This window comes from Gadus macrocephalus, chromosome 12 (genome assembly GCF_031168955.1).
Source record: "Gadus macrocephalus chromosome 12, ASM3116895v1".
Lineage (NCBI taxonomy): Eukaryota > Metazoa > Chordata > Actinopteri > Gadiformes > Gadidae > Gadus > Gadus macrocephalus.
In genome coordinates this window covers 17,654,442-17,671,413 of record NC_082393.1, presented here as the reverse complement: position 1 = coordinate 17,671,413, position 16,972 = coordinate 17,654,442, and the positions used below count along the sequence as shown (strand labels likewise).

The following is a 16,972-nucleotide window of genomic DNA, read 5'->3' as shown; positions in this document are numbered from 1 at the left end:
CGTAAAACCGAGTTCCTGACTCACTGAGGTCATAAAATATCCCAGGGCACTTATCGCAAAGAGTAGGGGTTTCCCCGGTGTCCTGGCCCAACCAGGCTGATTCAATCTGGCCCCCTAATCATCCTCCTGTATAATTGGCTGACTCATTAATTCCCTAACTCTCCATCTCAAGCTGGTGTGTGGTGAGCGTTCTGGCGCATATTGGCTGCCGTGCATCACCCAAGTGGGTGCTACACACTGGTGGTGGTTAGTGAGGTCCCCCTTTCACTGTAAAGTGTTTTTGAGTGTCTAGAAAAGCGCTATATAAATTCAATCCATCATTATTATTATTATTATTATTATTATATGTTATCCAGGAGCGGAGGAGTCAACTAAAACCATCAACAGTGGATGATGTGCTTTTTTTGCACAGCAATCTAAAGCACCAGGCCAAACACCACATAGGGTAATTGTCCGGCGTTCCAACTAACGTGTCCAATTTGGGTGGGGGTCAGGAGTCGATATGAATTTATAGCGGGTCGGGCATCGATATAAATTTATAGCGGGTCGGGTGTTGAATGTAATTTGCGCTACTGTGGGAACACGGGTCAGATACAGTTTTAAGTACTGTATTTTCCGCACTATAAGGCGCACCGGAGTATTAGCCGCAGCAGCAAAATTTTATTATGTGTACATGTCATTAGGGCTGGCCCGAATGCCATTTTTCAGGCTTCGAATACTCGTTGGTTTTTCCGAGCGAATATTCGAATACTCGTTACAGAAAAAAACACCATCAAAACAACATAATAATCCCTATATACTCCCTGGAAACGATTTTGACAGTATCTGTATATTTTGTAGAAGATTTAATAGCTTTTGAACGTTAATTAGTAGGCCTAAGTAGGTTGAAAATCCTTAGTTTTTCCCTGTGAAAGCGAACAGCTGTTGTTCCGTTCCAAATCAGCTGTCCTCTGCCATCTCAGCCCTTACGGGGGCTTTTCAATTCATCCTGGAACGTGCATCTTTTCAGGGAATTTGTACAATAAATCCATAACAAATACCGAATATTGATTGTCTTATGTGTCCAAATTATATCCATTATATTGACCGGGCATACCCAAGACGCTCACGCTCTGCAGCAAGCCAGTCACAGTTGATGGCGCGGCGCTGTACAGCGAACTTAAACAAACAACTAAGCTAAGGTTAGCATTTCGCTAAGTATTACTTTTCCTCCCGAGATCCCGCTAATGTTGTGTTATAAAGTAAAGGGAAACAAGATATCTATTCTTCCTCCACCTCTCTCGCTTCACTGCTTGGTGTCGCTGACGCTTATAGTTTACCTCCCTCGCTTTGGTAACGTCACGTACATGAAAAAAAACAACGAAGCTCCGAATACTAATTTAAGCTTTGAATATTAATTTTCCAAACGAGTATTCGAATAATTCCGGCCAGCCCTAATTACCATATGTAAGGGTTCGTGCACAGAGGGGATTGTCGGGAAAGAGATGGCTGTCTCGCTCTCGTAATGTCTGTCTTGCTCTCGTTCTGTCTCTCTGGTCGCACATGTACGACCAGATGTAAAATTCAGTCGCACACTCACATTTTGTTCGCAGTCTGGAGCCCTGAAAGAGTGGGTCCAGGAAGTCTAACCCGCACTCAGACGCCGACATTATATTAGCCGCTACTCAGAAGAAGTGTCACCATCCACAAACACCGTGGCGCTATACTAAAAGGCGGACGCCGCAGTCAACCACTGCCTAGACAGAGCTCCACACACACCGTGCCGCCACTGCCCCTTGGTCTTCACTTCTGAGTGCTTCGGAAAAGGCACTGCATTCGTGGCAGAGTGTAGTTTTGGGGATTATCGCAAAAACATAGGATTTTACCCCTCTTTTCAAATCGGAGTCTTATTTCCCCTAAAAAAAAAGATAAAATGGCATTAATTACTATGTTGACGGTCATACAAGACATATAACCACGTTTAAAACAAAAAAACGGTTTTGGGTTTTGTGTTTGGCTCTTTAACAATGGTTGAACTTTCACCATTGTTTAACTTTCACTGTCTAGGATGAAATAGAGAACACCGAAATTTTTTATATTGCTCCCGTGTCTGGTATTTGGCTAATTTCTAATCGCCCCTGACTGCTTCACAATGGTTGGCTATGTCCATTCACAAACCTGTCCTTAAAACACCCCGAAACGTTCGTTTTCATAAATGTGAAACTCATCGAGTGATTCAGGGTATCTGCAGGTTTCAGCAAGTCAAATTTAAGACTTTTTAAGACCTTTTTAATACCACCTTGAATGAAATTTAAGACCTTAAACCCGCGATGGTGGGGGGGATCCCGCTGTATTACAACCCAAGCATAGCATGTGTGTCACTCAATGAGACTCATTCAAGTTTACTTTCTGTCTGTTTATTGAACATAAAGTGACTAACTTTTTCCTTGGGTGCACTGGTGCGCCTAAATTTTTAATTTGGGTGCACCAGCACGTATTTATGGTGCACCCAAGTTGTGAGTTGTTGAGAGGGGGGACAGCGTCTGGGCCCCCGGGCAGCTGCACCGGTTGCACCGTCGATATTTACGCCACTGATTAATAATATTTTCCCCATTAAATAAATGCCTTCAGTAAGACCTGGGGGGTATACCACGAACCTCGTTGAACATACCCAGGCTTTCTTGGGAAAACCTGTCTCGACAGAGCCGCAACACGCAATCACAGTTAAATGGTACCACGACGCTCACTTTAGATTCAATTAGTCGAACCAGGTATTCCGCTTTAGGTTCAATGCGCGTTCACATAAAAGGGGCGTTTCTCGCGTCATTTGACTCACCCTTATGCAAAATAAATCGCGCAAGAGCGGTGTATTTCATCCAAGGCGAGCAATGTATTATTATGAACTCCTACAAGGAATTCAAAGTTCAAATCACAGCCAAGGGGAACACGGTTGCCCATAATATGGCTAGGGTGGCGTGCTGGCAAAAATAGCCGACGTGTTAATTCGTAAGTGAAAAGATTCTGCATATTGTCTAAAAAATATTGTGCATCATCATCCCTTTTACCCCCATATATGTGGGGCCCCATGAATTGCGAGCCCAAGTACCGGGAATGCACTTGATCTCCGACCCAATATCGAACGTGCACGTCAAGTTGCTTGCTTTTAGTGGCGTGGTTCAACGTCTCAAATATCAAAACAAAATCAGCCTTGTTGACGCTGCAGATTAGCTCGTTTCGGATGAAAGGCGCTAGTCCGAAGCGAGTTATATACGCCGTTTTGTCCCTTCCAGCAGTAAAGGTGCTCGCGATTTGAGAGTCAGGGAACATCAAACCGAAGAGATCTCCTATCCCCTCATTCGAGTTGTAGGACTGGTGCTTGACCACTGTGTTTAGAATCCACAACACCTCCGCTTTCAGTGTTGGTGTCGCACCAAATGCTACCCTCAGGTCAGTGCTAGCAGCGCGGACCGTCTGCGGCGGTGGCGCCGGGGCAGAGATGCAAAACGTAGAAATGGCTGGGGTCTGTGTGTGGCTCCTGGCAGAGGTTTTTTGTTTTTGGCACTGCATATGGCTGACGACAGCCTTAATCCCCATGGTGCCGAGCTTGAATGTAGGCTACTTTTGCACGGAATGCATCTGGCCTGTTCTGGGTTGGCAACGGACGCTAGCAAACCTCGGAAACTGACGTCTTCCAGCCAACTGACGTTGAACTTGCATTTACCCATTGTTGCAGACTAGCTAGCTAGCGCGCAGACATCCGTTTATATATGCAGCTAGCAAGAAAGTAGCCTCTCGTACATCTCCTTCCCGAAAAGTCCCACGAGAAAAATAAAAAATGAAATAACCCTGCCCCGACAAATTTAAGACCTCCGAGTTATAAATTTAAGACCAGCATATGACATTTTTGACGAATTTAAGACTTTTTAAGGCCTTAAATTTAGAAAAATGAATTTAAGACTTTTTAATACTTTTAAGACCTCCGCAGACACCCTGTGATTAGTGGTGTTCGTTGATGTTCCTAATGAAGTATCATAGCGAAAAATACAGTTTGTCGTGTTTTATTAGGCATTTTGTAAATCCATTGAAACGGAAACCGGACCGGAGACGGAAACGGAAAGGGGGTTTGGTTGTAGTCTGTTCGCTCGGTTCTCCGTATCGACAGTAGCTAGGGCTAGAATCTACTAGCTCTACGCTCTAGCCCTAGAAGGGCTAGAGCGAAAACACTTCAACCACCCCCCGCTTTCTTTTTGTTACGTTGGGTCCCTTGTTTTGTTTTATTTCTTTTGACAAAAGAGATGAAGGTCATTGTTGAGCTGACAATTAGTTTCAAGTAGAGCCCGACCGATATAGGATTTTTAAGGCCGATACCGATACGAATATTTTGTGATTAAAAAATCCGATATGCCGATATATCGGCCGATATATATAAAAAAAAAAAAAATCCAGAAACGCGCAACAAAACAAACAGGTTTCCCTAACATTGGTTATTTGTAGTTATCCTTTAAATCCTTTTCACTCTCAACTAACACGTAACAACAGCAAAATTGGACATGGTAGTCATGAATTAAGTCATGCTTATCGACTTTAGAGAATTGATGGGGATGTTCTTTTAATTGTTATTCAAGCAATGTATGTCTTGTGACAGTTGCCAACTTACCATGAACACACTTGCACACATGAGCTGTGTTGGAAATCATTCCCTATTCACTCCCTCACTATTCCCTATATAGTGTTTATGATATAGTGCACTATATAGGGAACGAACAAACGAGAATTCGGACACTACGCTGAACATTTCTAAGCGTCATTTGCGTCAGTAAATGCGCCGGGTATTTGTGTGACGCAGACAGATGCTCCCACATCATGTAAACAAACCGGAAATCCCGAGGAAAGCTGGAGCTTGTATTGATGTTGAATGCAACATTTCCTTGATCAAGTTTTTTTTCTTAATTTTGAATATTACATTTTCTATGTTAACTCCCAATTAAATTGTTGACATCTCTAAACGAAAGCCGGAGACTCCATCATTAAATGTATTCGTTTTCGCGGTTATTCAGCTTCTTCTTCTCCTCCGGAAGAACACTACCGCATTGCATTGTGGTATACGGAGTAACAAGTAGGGAACATCGTATGTACACTCAAATTTTAGTGCATGAAATTAACCACTGAGAATTCGAACACCACTGCAAAATGGCGAGCACCCTATATAGTGCACTATATCCGTGATAGGGAATGATTTCGAACACAGCTATGAACAACACCGATGATCTCCGTCGATCTCCGTCATTCACTCTGCCTGAATCGGCGGGTTTGGGGCGTTAGAGCGCCCTCTGGTGGACAAACTTTTTTTTAATATATATTCATTTATCGGCCATTATAATGCCGATACCGAATAGTTTGAAAAATGCCTAATATCGGCCGATAATATCGGCCTGCCGATATATCGGTCGGGCTCTAGTTTCAAGTACTTCAAGTCACTCCCTTCCTCGCCTTGAGTACAGCGTTTTTAACCAATGGGGTCCAGAGGCGCTAAAATAACTAGTTAGGAAAATCTTTATATAGGTTTAAATGCCATGTATGCTCATTGACGTGCCGGTTTTACCTTGAACTCCGCGTCCATGCAGAACAAACATGGGTCGTGCTCGATCAGACGGGACTCTTTGGCCTTGTCCAGGAAACACACAAGCAGGAGGAGCTTCTTCAGAGTGAAGCGTGACAGCACCTCCTCATGGCCTGATCCAGGAGGCACAGGATTGAAATTGTAATCAAACATCCGCTTCGCAGGGTCAAGCATCACATTCTGCCAGAGACAGAACAGTGCAGAAGGGCAAGAGTACTGCCCCACCATCTAGACAGCAAAGCCGACTAAAGCATTTGTAACTCACCGTCTTTGTACAAGTGAGGCACTTTAGCGTGTCTGAATTCGGTGGCAATGTCAGGATTCCAAAGCAACCGCGTGAGGATGAACATTGCCAGACCCAAGACGTCGCTGTTGCTCTCCAGCGGGATCAGCTCTCCAAAGATTGTCTGTATATTTATATATATATATATATATATTAAAATTGTGTTTTACACACAGGCAAAAAGGTTTTGAAGATAAGATAAGAACTTTATTTCATCCCATACATGGGAAATTAACATGTTACAACAGCCCATGGAATCCAAAACCCTTGAACCCTACTGTCAACACTAATTCAGTTAAAATACATAACATATCTCAAGGAAACAAACCTCCAGTCCGATGCGTAACCAGAGGGGATTGTATGAAAGCAGCCAGTTAAGGACTTTTTGCCGTTCACCTAGAAATAGAGACAAACAAGGCATGTTTTTTGTCCTTCCTATTCATTGGATGCATAAACAGCACATATTCTCCTCTTCAAGTAGTTCTTTTTCTTCTGCCATTTGGTGTTACAAAAATTTGTCATTTGTGATTGCTACTGAATAAAACCGTCCCAAATGGTGTAATTGTATGGACAGTGTGCATAAGTGTATTGACACAAAGGATTTTGCTACGAAGGCGTGGGAAAATCCATGATGAAATAGAAATAGACATTTCACACATCAAAAAGGTCGGATTCATGCATTATCAAATACACGGTTTGAGCAGCATTTATGCAGCAGGGCCCGGCTCTACCTGCCATATCTCCTACCTATATCTTTCCAAAGATGGCGGTCTTTGCGGACCAGCAGTCTCTTGGCTTCCACCTCCAACTCCAGCCTCTGGATGGCCTTGACCATGACCTCCGAGGTGAATAGCTGGCAGGCGTTGCGCCGCAGGCGGTTTAACCTGCGGCTGGCGGTATATGTGCTGAAGGACAGCTCTTCTTTGGTGGGCGCTTTGGGGACACTGTACTTGTCGTCACTCCCCATGGCAATGGATATAGCGTTCACTGGAATATAGACGGACAGATATGTACTTAAAAGGTCCCATGGCATGAAAATCTCCCTTTATGAGGTTTTCTAACATTAATATGAGTTCCCCTAGTTGCCTATCGTTCCACAGTGGCTAAAACTTGCGTTCGGTGTAAAACGAGCACTAGGTATCCTGCTCGCCTTAGAAATAATGGAAGCTCAGAAGTGCTGAATTGGAATGTGGCCCCATGTCATCATAAGGGGCCATGTTACCTCCCCTTTCTTTGCCTTGCCCGCCCAGAGAATTTGGCCCGCCGATGAGATACGACCGTGCAAGCGCCACTTTTGTGTGGGTGTGATTACACACACTGTAACGCAAGTGTTGTACACTTCCTTGTTGTTTGGATAACTGTTCTGCTGTTGGTGTTATGGCGCATAACACGTCGGTTATTTGACGTCTCTGGTATTTCCACAACGAGACTGTAGTTGGGGTTATCTCAGCCATGGTTGAGAAGGAATTGGGGGATTGTTGTCAGCGTGCACGCGGTTCAGTCTACTTCAGATTGATGTGGAAGTGGAAGAACCAGAGACGTCGGAGAACCCGACGCAGTCGTTTGTGATTCATAATATCGTCTGGAGGCGCACGCAGCTTTTGGCCATGATAATATATATGTCTGTAGATTTCATTTGCATTAAAGCTACAGACACCGAAACAGCGCGTTTGGGGAAAGCTCAATGTGCGACTGGCTCGTATTGGCTGCATTTCTGCACCACGTCTGAATTTCGGGAACTGTGTCCCAAAATTGTGTTAGGGGCCCACTAATATCCATATAAAAGCATCCATAAAGTAGCATGCCATGGGACCTTTAATAAGAAACAGCGCGTTTGGGGAAAGCTCAATGTGCGACTGGCTCGTAGTGGCTGTATTTCTGCACCACGGCTGAATTTCGGGAACTGTGTCCCGAAATTGTGTTAGGGGCCCACTAATATCTATATAAAAGCATCCATAAAGTAGCATGCCATGGGACCTTTAATAACCACATAAACATCATTTGGATCGACATCAGCAGAACACTCTGCCACAATTGAAAAGGTACTATGGCATATAATTTAGCTGTGGGGGTGTTCATTGACAGTAAATATGTTTACCTTTGTTGACTTCCAGGTTGACTTTAAAGTCATCCGGGGTAAGGATGTAGTTGATCCAGCAAGTGAAGCCACTTTCCTGCTTCTCGATCCACCTCTCGTCATAGAACATGTTCTTGGCTGCAAACGGCATCGGGTGTCTTGGAATGGCTGCAGAAAAAAAATTGTGTGCAAGTGTGTTCATGGTAAGTTGGCAACTGTCACGAGACATACATTGCTTGAATAACAATTAAAAGAACATCCCCATCAATTCTCTAAAGTCGATAAGCATGACTTAATTCATGACTACCATGTCCAGTTTTGCTGTTGTTACGTGTTAGCTGAGAGTGAAAAGGATTTAAAGGATAACTACAAAATAACCAATGTTAGGGAAATCGGTTTGTTTTGTTGCGCGTTTCCTGATATTATTTTTTTATATATATATATATATATGCCGATATATCGGATTTTTAAATCACAAAATATTCGTATCGGTCTTAAAAAGTCCTATATCGGTCGGGCTCTAGTGCCTAAGCGCTGACCGCTGCCGAGGCAGTGATCCCGAGGCAGCGAGGCTGCAGCGGGAGACAACCGCGGTCAACAATCGCGGGCAACAATATTGTTCCATTTATTCAAAAGATCCAAAGACAAAGAACGGGTGCAATACAGTACCGTAATGCACCCGGTATAATTTTTCATTTGCTTGTTTAGCTGTGTATGGCAGTTAACAATGTTGGTGATTTACAATTATTTATGGGTGGTAGGCTACTCCAACCTCATTGCTGATCGATATGTTACCATTTATTTGCATATAAATTATTGATTGCATTTTTAGTAAATAGTTGAAAGGAATATGTTTCTGAAGCAATAACATTGAACTGTATTTTTTTCTAGGACTACATAGATTTACTACTTACTTACGTTGTGTGTGTGTTATATGGAGCAATCTTTTATATTTATGAAGTTAACTTATACTTCCATGCAGGGTTCGAGTTATGATTCCATCTTTGTGGGGGTCTCTTGAAGTGGTTGAGGGGGGGGGGGGGGGGGGGAAGACCGTACCGGCCTTGCGCTCAGTTTTTGACAGGGGAGGGGGGGGGACCGTACCGGCCTTGCGCTGGTTTGTGGACGGGGGGGACGGGTGGGCGTGCTAAAAAACAAGAATATTTCCAGTACGTCATGAACTAGGGCGTGGCTAGGCTCGCGGGATGCGGAAGCATATCTCTCCTTGATGTTGCCCTGCGCCATTGAGCAGTTTACATAGGAATGAATGGGCGCCATTTTGGAATCCGGTGTCCATTCTATAATATGTCCATGGTTTAGGTAGAGAAGGAAAATGGAGTAGTGATGGAGGAGTGCGGCTTTCATAACTTACATGCACAGCAATAGCCATCTTTTTCACGAAATTGGACCCTCACAAACTATATATTATATGAAAGCTGAGCCTCCACTTATTCCGACAGTCCAAACCATATCATTCTGTGACTAAAACTCGCAAATACAACTTAAGAAGAAACATCCCCTTTTCTATTAACAACCAAAAATGAAGTTTTACCTTTGTGATTTTTGTCCACAAAGTGGACAATAACCACCATAAACAGATAATCCAGTGTCTGGGTCAAATTTTGCAACTAAACATGGTGTTTACAATCAATGACTTAGTAAATTTCCTTCAATCAGAACACATGTTCTTCAGCGCAATCTGTTGTGTCCACTACCTGATTACACCACTAGGTGGATCTACTGTTATGTAGTGTGTTGTGGTACTAGAGAAGAAGTAGAGAACACATGTAGAGATAGGCTAGGGAGCTAGACCTAAATACCGCCCCTTTGCGATCCGATCCGTTCCGCACCCTGCAGTGGAAACGCGGCACTACAGTACTGTGCCACGTGCTTACCTTCAATATAATTACACTTGAACGTATGTCGGTCTCCTGTTCTTATTACTACTTGCAACATAACAGAATCTAGTGGCCATATGTGTATTTGCGAGTGTTTGGCTTGGCTTTGTCATTCGATTATATTTGCCCTGAACTTTAAATAGAGGTGTCAAGTGTAAAAATTGTAAGATATCTACCTTTATTTGTGTCTCATAGTAAGACAGCGCTACCAATTGATAACGACCAACTGATAATTATTTCAGGTGGAAAAGTTATCTTCCACTTATGCTGTGTTCCATGGCTTTATTCACTTTAACCAAGTATTATGAATATTTCACTTGCACAACAATCTTTCTTTTGGCACCAAGATGAAATAATCGCCCTTGCAGTTGTGGAGATATACTCTTTTTACTTTGGGTACGTTCTTTTCTGAAAAAAACTTTTCCCCTGATATCAAAAATGTTATGGAATATCGATATTTTTCCAGGTATAGTATCGAAGTTAGAAAATCCAGTATCAACACCGACAACAGTACTAGAAACGCGATTGTGATTGTGAAACGTGAAAGTTAAAAAATACATTTTTGCTACTACCTTGGACATTTAGTTATGCACATTTGCATAAAATCATGCAGGTCTACATGTAACTGGGCGATAGCTTTAATAGGTTGCAGTGGACTGAAATTATTTCATGGCACGATGTAATCGTTCGATAAATAAGTGAACAAAGAGAAGTTTGTTATTTTTTAAGCTAACATTCAGATTCAGTCTGAGCTAGGATGAGGCCCCGTTCACACGAAGCCGATTTCATGGCAAAACCGCAAAGGTCTTGTACGGTTCGGCCTTCCGTACACACGAAGCCGGCGAATCCGCTGACCGAAACCGCAAACTTCTGAAACCACCCTCGGAGGTGGTTTCAAATCTACCCGGTTTCGTTTTGGATTCGTGTGTACGCCTGAAACCGACTGAAACCGCAAACCATGACGTCATCGCCCCACCCATCGACCTCCTAGCCAATGGCTCTTAAGCCCGCGGAGTCTCAGAAATCACATGCGAGCATGCGGGACTCCCTAAATCGACGCCACTTCGACCTGGGCGGGACTTTACGTCCTACGTCACTCGCTATGGGTGTGCATGTGTGCGCGTAGCCGTCACTCGCGATTGGTGTGCATGTGAGAAAGGTTTTGGCTTTTAGTGTCTATGGGTTGGTAATAACGGTTCTGATGATTTTTCTGATGGAAAAGTGGTCTTTTATTTCCATAATCTTTGTTTAGTGAACGCATAAACCCGTTTGTTAGTTAGCAGTTAAACAAAATGCGATCTCTTTGTTTACAGTTACCAACGACCAACTGATGATTGGGGGTTCGATTCCCTAGTGATGCAAGGTTTTTTCTTTCATTTTGGACTGCACACACATCGCGAGTGACGGATAGTCGCACAATGTACACACATCACTGTCTTTACAATTTCTAGGCAACCGAAGTTTAAAGATTGTCAAGTGGTTAACTCTTGAATCGCATGTACTAAGACCTGATGGGTTAGTGGTCAGAGAACAACTCATTAACGCGGGGATAAGGGGTTCGATTCCTTAATGAAGCCAGCTTTTTTCTTTCATATTGGACTGGATGTTTGTATGCCATTTTGCGTAACTTGTAGTTTATGATGAAGAAATGTTACTGGGGTTAAGGTTAGGGTAACGGTAAGACACAGTGTTTTTGCAACACAATATTTCTTACAATAACAAAGTCCAAAGTTTTGATGACTCCAGTAGGAAACTTAAGATACCTAGAGAAATGCGTGAGTGCTCACAAAACATCAACAAGTCAGCAGTGTGGTACAGGGTGATCATTTCTGATATACAGTACAAAAGCTGAAACTATTAGCCAGGAGTGGGAAAGATGCAGACGCAGACGCGTGAAGCAATAAGACACACCAACACACAGTTGTCTGTTGCAAAATGGTTCAGTTTAATAGAAATAGTTAGGGGTAGCTGGTATGGCGTTATCTGGTATGGCTATAGTCTAATGTTAGCTTAGTTCGTGTTGTTTCGTCATGTTAATCGCTAGAAATAGTAAGTCATTTGTAGAAATATAGCCTATCAATGATAGGCTATCATCACAGACTGTAGGAATGTCACCCACCCTCCATCGCGTACCACACTGACGCTCGTAATCCTGTAGTACAAGGGAGTTCGTGCACAGATCCCTGAGACAAACGGCTACGCGCACACATGCACACCCATAGCGAGTGACGTAGGACGTAAAGTCCCGCCCAGGTCGAAGTTGCGTCGATTTAGAGAGTCCCGCGAGCATGCACATAAGGGCAGCCTTTATGCGCATGCTCGCCTCTTCTTCTTATTTCATTTCTTCTGGATTTCTGTACCAGAAGCAGCGCCCCTTATGGAATGTGTACTACAGCGTTTCTACAGATCTACCCGGTTTCGCTTGGCTTCGTCTTTAGAGATACTTCGAAACCGGATAGATCGAAACCGTAACGGTTTCGCCCGTTTCGGCTTCGTGTGAACGGGGCCTTAGTTTCCTGAGGCCAGGTTCAAAACCAGGCCAGGTGCCTGGCAAAAAGAGGCCCGTTCACGATTCTGAATTTAATTTGGGCAAGTGAACATCACGTTCGGGCAAGTTGAACATGACCTGTACTTGCCCGATGGGCAAGTGCTTTTGAAACCTAAGTTTCAACCCCTGATGGGATATACATATAAGGAAGGAGTCATTATGATTATTGTAAATACCTGTTTGAGTTGGTTTAATGAAGGTCAACTTTGCCTGAGCCACGGCAACAACCTTTGCAGTCCTTATTGGTACAGTGCGAAATGCCTTCAGCGACAGTGCACCTAATGAGACGGAGTGAGAAAATGCAAATCACTTGACCGTTCATGGCATGAAAAAGTGTCACAGCCTTGAGTCTGGGGTCACTGACCTTATATTGAGCTAGAAGAGATATCCATGTAATCGATCCATCTACACATATATAGCGTTACACTTAGCTTGCTGTGGTGATACAATATTTAAATACATAATATAATGCATATAATAATCAAATAATTAAACAACCAATTAATTGAGCGAACTTCACTCATGAACACAATATAAAAAGGGCAGTGATTCCCCTATATGCGCCTTACCGCTGCTGCTGAATTTATTTTTTTTAACCAGAGGAGAGGAGAACTTCAGCTTATCTCTTTAAATTACGAATGTTATATGATTGCTCGCTACGCAAAATAATACAACATTCCATGCACTACGGACACTGGATATGCGCTTCATATCCAGGTCAATTCACACACTTGTGAGTAAAGCATATAAACAGAGAGGAGAGAAGAGCTCCATCTTATCTCTTTAAAAAACTAATGTTCCATTATTTTGCGCTACGGACGCTTCATATCAAGGTCAATTCACACACCTGAGTAAAGCATATAAACGAAGAGGAGAGCTCCGTCTTCTCTTTAGAAACAAATGTTATTTTGCGCTACGGACGCTTCATATCCAGGTCAATTCACGCTGTGAGCAAAGCATAAAAGGGGAGAAACTTGGAAATAAATTGGCAGATTCTGAGTTTACAGTTCAATTGATCATTAGTTGAGTGTAATCACAATTGAGTGTAGTAACCCAGAGAACCAGCTACAACATTGTTTTCATCCAAACAAGCCGTCTTAAGCGAACGGTGAATTGCATTGGCTTCTACGAGTTGTCTGCTTTCAGCTTAGGGACCGTCTGCAAAGTGCAAAACTGAAAATGACCACAATGGCAAAATTTCCATAGCGTTGCCATTATTGACTTTAGAGCCCCAAAACTTGTTCCATTGAGGTATGGCCTCTTCATGGTCCTACTACAATATTATTATTAGGATAGGATTTTTTATTTAGCAACAATTTCAAAAGTGTCGCCATTATTGACTCTAGACTAGGTAAGGCTGGGTAAAAATATCGATTAATCAATGCACTGAGATTTATTTGTTCTCGATTCAATTACGATTCAGAATTTTTTTTAAATCGCTTATTTACATTAAAAAAAATAAAAAAATTCACCTCCGCTGCTGCAACGCCATCCTAGGGGAAACACTGAAGGGTAAAAGCGGTAGACACAATATACCTCGCAAGGCTGACTTACTAGTTGCTGGAACCACTGCTCTTGTGCTCTTTATGGATGACGCTGAGGTAGAGCGGACCAAAACTAAAAACACAAAAGAAATGAATCAGCCTGTATCCACAAAGTAATCAGGAACCTGTGGCGTCTTATTTGACTAGCCTTAATATCATCTCGAATCTCAGGTTGAAATTACCAACAAAAAAAAATTGGGTGTGAGGTAGACATCAGGTTTACCCGATTGTGAAATGATCTTTGGTTGTCAGCTTAGGTACATTTACAATAACCTAGGTATATATTTAGATGCATGTCTTTAAGAAGAGGGGCAACAACAGGTTTTGTCACACATTTCCAACAAGGCCACAAACGCCTCACCTGACGAACCATGCTGGCGTTGGGGCTTCTCCACAACACGCTTCTTCTCACGCACTGGCCTCATACTTTCCCTCGTTGTGGTAGTGACGACTCTGCTCCTCTTGACAAGGTCCGGTCTCGTCACATCCTCGACCCTCTCTTCACTCCTCAAGTACTCGTCGCTCTTCCTCTTCTTATTCTTTGCCAGGTCCAGCTGGGTCTTTGTGTGCACGGGAAACATCAAGACCTCCTTAGAAAAAGGGGGTGGTGGCGGCGACAATGGTGATGTTACTGCTGCTGCTGCTGCTGGTGATGATCCAGCTGGGTTGGACACACTCGGCGGTAACGCTTCACTCGTTTTGGGGCAAACGGGCAAAAGGAGGAAACCAGCTGGAGAAGATGATTCTTTTAACATCAGGGGGACCGAGACAGGAGAGGAGAGTGGGCGGAAAAATGGAGGCAAAGTGCAAGGGGAAGGCGGCAAAGACGACAGAGACGTGGCGGTGAGACTGACCCTAGGATGAATGGGGGAGGAGGAAAGTTCCGGCGGGGAGGTGAAGGGAAAGATGACGGGGGTAGGGGGTCCGTGCCGCGGGCTGGTAGCTTTGTTTTTGCTGACAAAGAAAGTACACCTCTGCCCATTGCATTCTGACGGATCTGGGCTATCTGGGATCACGTTGAGCAACGGTTTCACAGGCACAAGGTCGGGACTACCACCCGCAGAATCCAGGGAATCTGAGAAAATGTCACAGCTGGAGTGTGTGATCCCTGTGTCGAGATCAGAATCGATGAGAGCCAGGGCGTCACTCACCGTCAAAGTTGGAGCCAATGGCTGCGCTTCAGGGTCAACAGATGGCTCCCTGACATTCTCACTGGCTGGCAAGGCTTCAATCACTGGGCTGCCGAGGGACTGAATATGTGGCATGAGCCTTCTGAACACCTCTGGTGTACCAACTGGTGAGAGGGTCCTGTTTAGCACCCTGGTCAAACCCGGGTGGTCAGATGTGCCCAATAAGTCCAGCAGGACAGCTGAACCATTGCTCAGATCTGCAAGTTCAGCAGCTGGATAAAGCAGCAAGACAGGAGTGTTCTCCTGGCCATGTCTGACTTGAGCCTGGTCAGACCCAGCCAAACCCTTGGGCCTCCGAGTGCCCTTAGGAGGTCGCTGGTGCTCTTGACCATCTTCAACAGATCTGGTTTCAGAGAGGGACCTCTCTCTAAGGCGTATCCCCTCATTGAACAACGTGAGGGGGTTACGGGGCTTTTCACGCTTGTAGTGTGCCTTCCGAGGCACCTGGAAGGTTTTATTTGCGGTGATCTTCAAGGAGGCATCATTGTTTTTGCATCTGGGCGTCGCTGTTAGATTTGCTGCCCTATTATTTTTGATAGAGTCCCATAAGCTTTTCTGGAAATACAAGGAGAAACCAAATATAAAAAAGGGACCACTAAAGCAATTGATGTCAAATGAATACGCTTTGTGTGACTTGGTGGGCATGAAACGAGCTACATTGTAATCAATGACTTTGCATTAAACATCATTATTAATAACATTCGTATTATTATTACTATGATGAAGGCAAAAGCAAACAAATAGCCTATCGAAACAAATACCTTTTTTTTCTTGGTTGCTTCGGCTCTTCCCAGGAGAACAGCTTGGTGTTTAAGTACCCCATTTGCACTGAAGACGATCAGCTCTCTAATACCGCCTTCCTCTGCTGGGGTCCAAGTAATTGTGAGAGTAAAGGTGCTGTCCGGCTGCAAAAGCAAAACACAAATTCGGTATAATATACATATCATGCATCCATGAGTTCAAACATATCTCATACCGAACACACCACGCCATAAATGGCAGTACGATTGTATCATGCCTAGGCCAGACGGAACGAGCAGCATGGTTTCGAATTCATGATTGTATTAATTCAAATAACGGGATGAGTTAAATGTAGAGTGGCCTTAGCGTCTAATACAAAAAAGCTAGTTTACATAGACATTTTTTTCAACTGTTGTTTATCTTGACACGTACCTGAATAATGAATCTATTGTGGCTAGCAGAAAATCCTTTAGTTGATGAAATTTTTTCAATTGTAACTACCGCCACAGTGTCGTCGATGGGATTCTCAATACGAAGAAGTGATGATTTTGATGTGCCCAACTTCACGGTTCCAAAGATAACAAACGGAGCCCTTGAGAACTGAATCAAGCTCAAAACGGGTACGTCGTTTTCTTTGTTACTGTCTTCTTTCTTTATTGGACTAAATTCCAGAAGTCCCCGCTGCGACGTCTCGGTCATCTTCAAACCGAATATGATTCTCTACATAACTTTAAAACAAGTGGGAGAACATACGTTATTCACTTCATTTTAACTATCCTCAATAACGTGCAACGTGTTTCAGACGCAACTGACGTTTGAGTCACACGTTTCAATCCAAAACACGGATGCTCCAAGTTTCAAATTCGCCTTCTCATTTCTAAACCAATGGTCTTCTAGTGACGTTTCCGTGTAGTCCAATGGGTGAAGGTTAAATATCTTGAAAGGCCTCCCATAAACAACCCACTGACCAATCGGATATTCACTCCATGTTTAAACTTCACCAAGCCTCGCCTCCATTTATGAACTCTAATAAGATGGATTCAACCAGATTCATACAGTTGTTTTATCGATATGAAAACTTGAAAAGATTGA

At 43.5% G+C, this 16,972-nt stretch overlaps 1 protein-coding gene across 3 annotated transcripts in view; it reads right to left on the bottom strand.

Annotated features, from left to right (window-relative positions):
• aspm (assembly factor for spindle microtubules) overlaps window positions 1-16,718 on the bottom strand; it is a 59,760-nt gene extending 43,042 nt beyond the window's left edge. The window contains exons 1-11 of one of the 3 annotated variants that reach the window (XM_060068126.1): window positions 16,313-16,718; window positions 15,901-16,044; window positions 15,101-15,694; window positions 14,311-14,509; window positions 13,960-14,022; window positions 12,582-12,683; window positions 7,981-8,127; window positions 6,630-6,869; window positions 6,211-6,278; window positions 5,865-6,006; window positions 5,582-5,712 (exon numbers count right to left, since the gene is read on the bottom strand). In XM_060068126.1, coding sequence (XP_059924109.1) covers window positions 5,582-5,712; window positions 5,865-6,006; window positions 6,211-6,278; window positions 6,630-6,869; window positions 7,981-8,127; window positions 12,582-12,683; window positions 13,960-14,022; window positions 14,311-14,509; window positions 15,101-15,694; window positions 15,901-16,044; window positions 16,313-16,579 — 2,097 coding nt within the window. In that variant the 5' untranslated portion in view covers window positions 16,580-16,718. Of the gene's footprint in view, window positions 1-5,581; window positions 5,713-5,864; window positions 6,007-6,210; window positions 6,279-6,629; window positions 6,870-7,980; window positions 8,128-12,581; window positions 12,684-13,959; window positions 14,023-14,310; window positions 15,695-15,900; window positions 16,045-16,312 lie in introns of all 3 variants that reach the window. The other 2 variants (XM_060068123.1, XM_060068124.1) reach the window with 2 other exon arrangements.
• Between the last annotated feature and the right edge of the window lie 254 nt (window positions 16,719-16,972).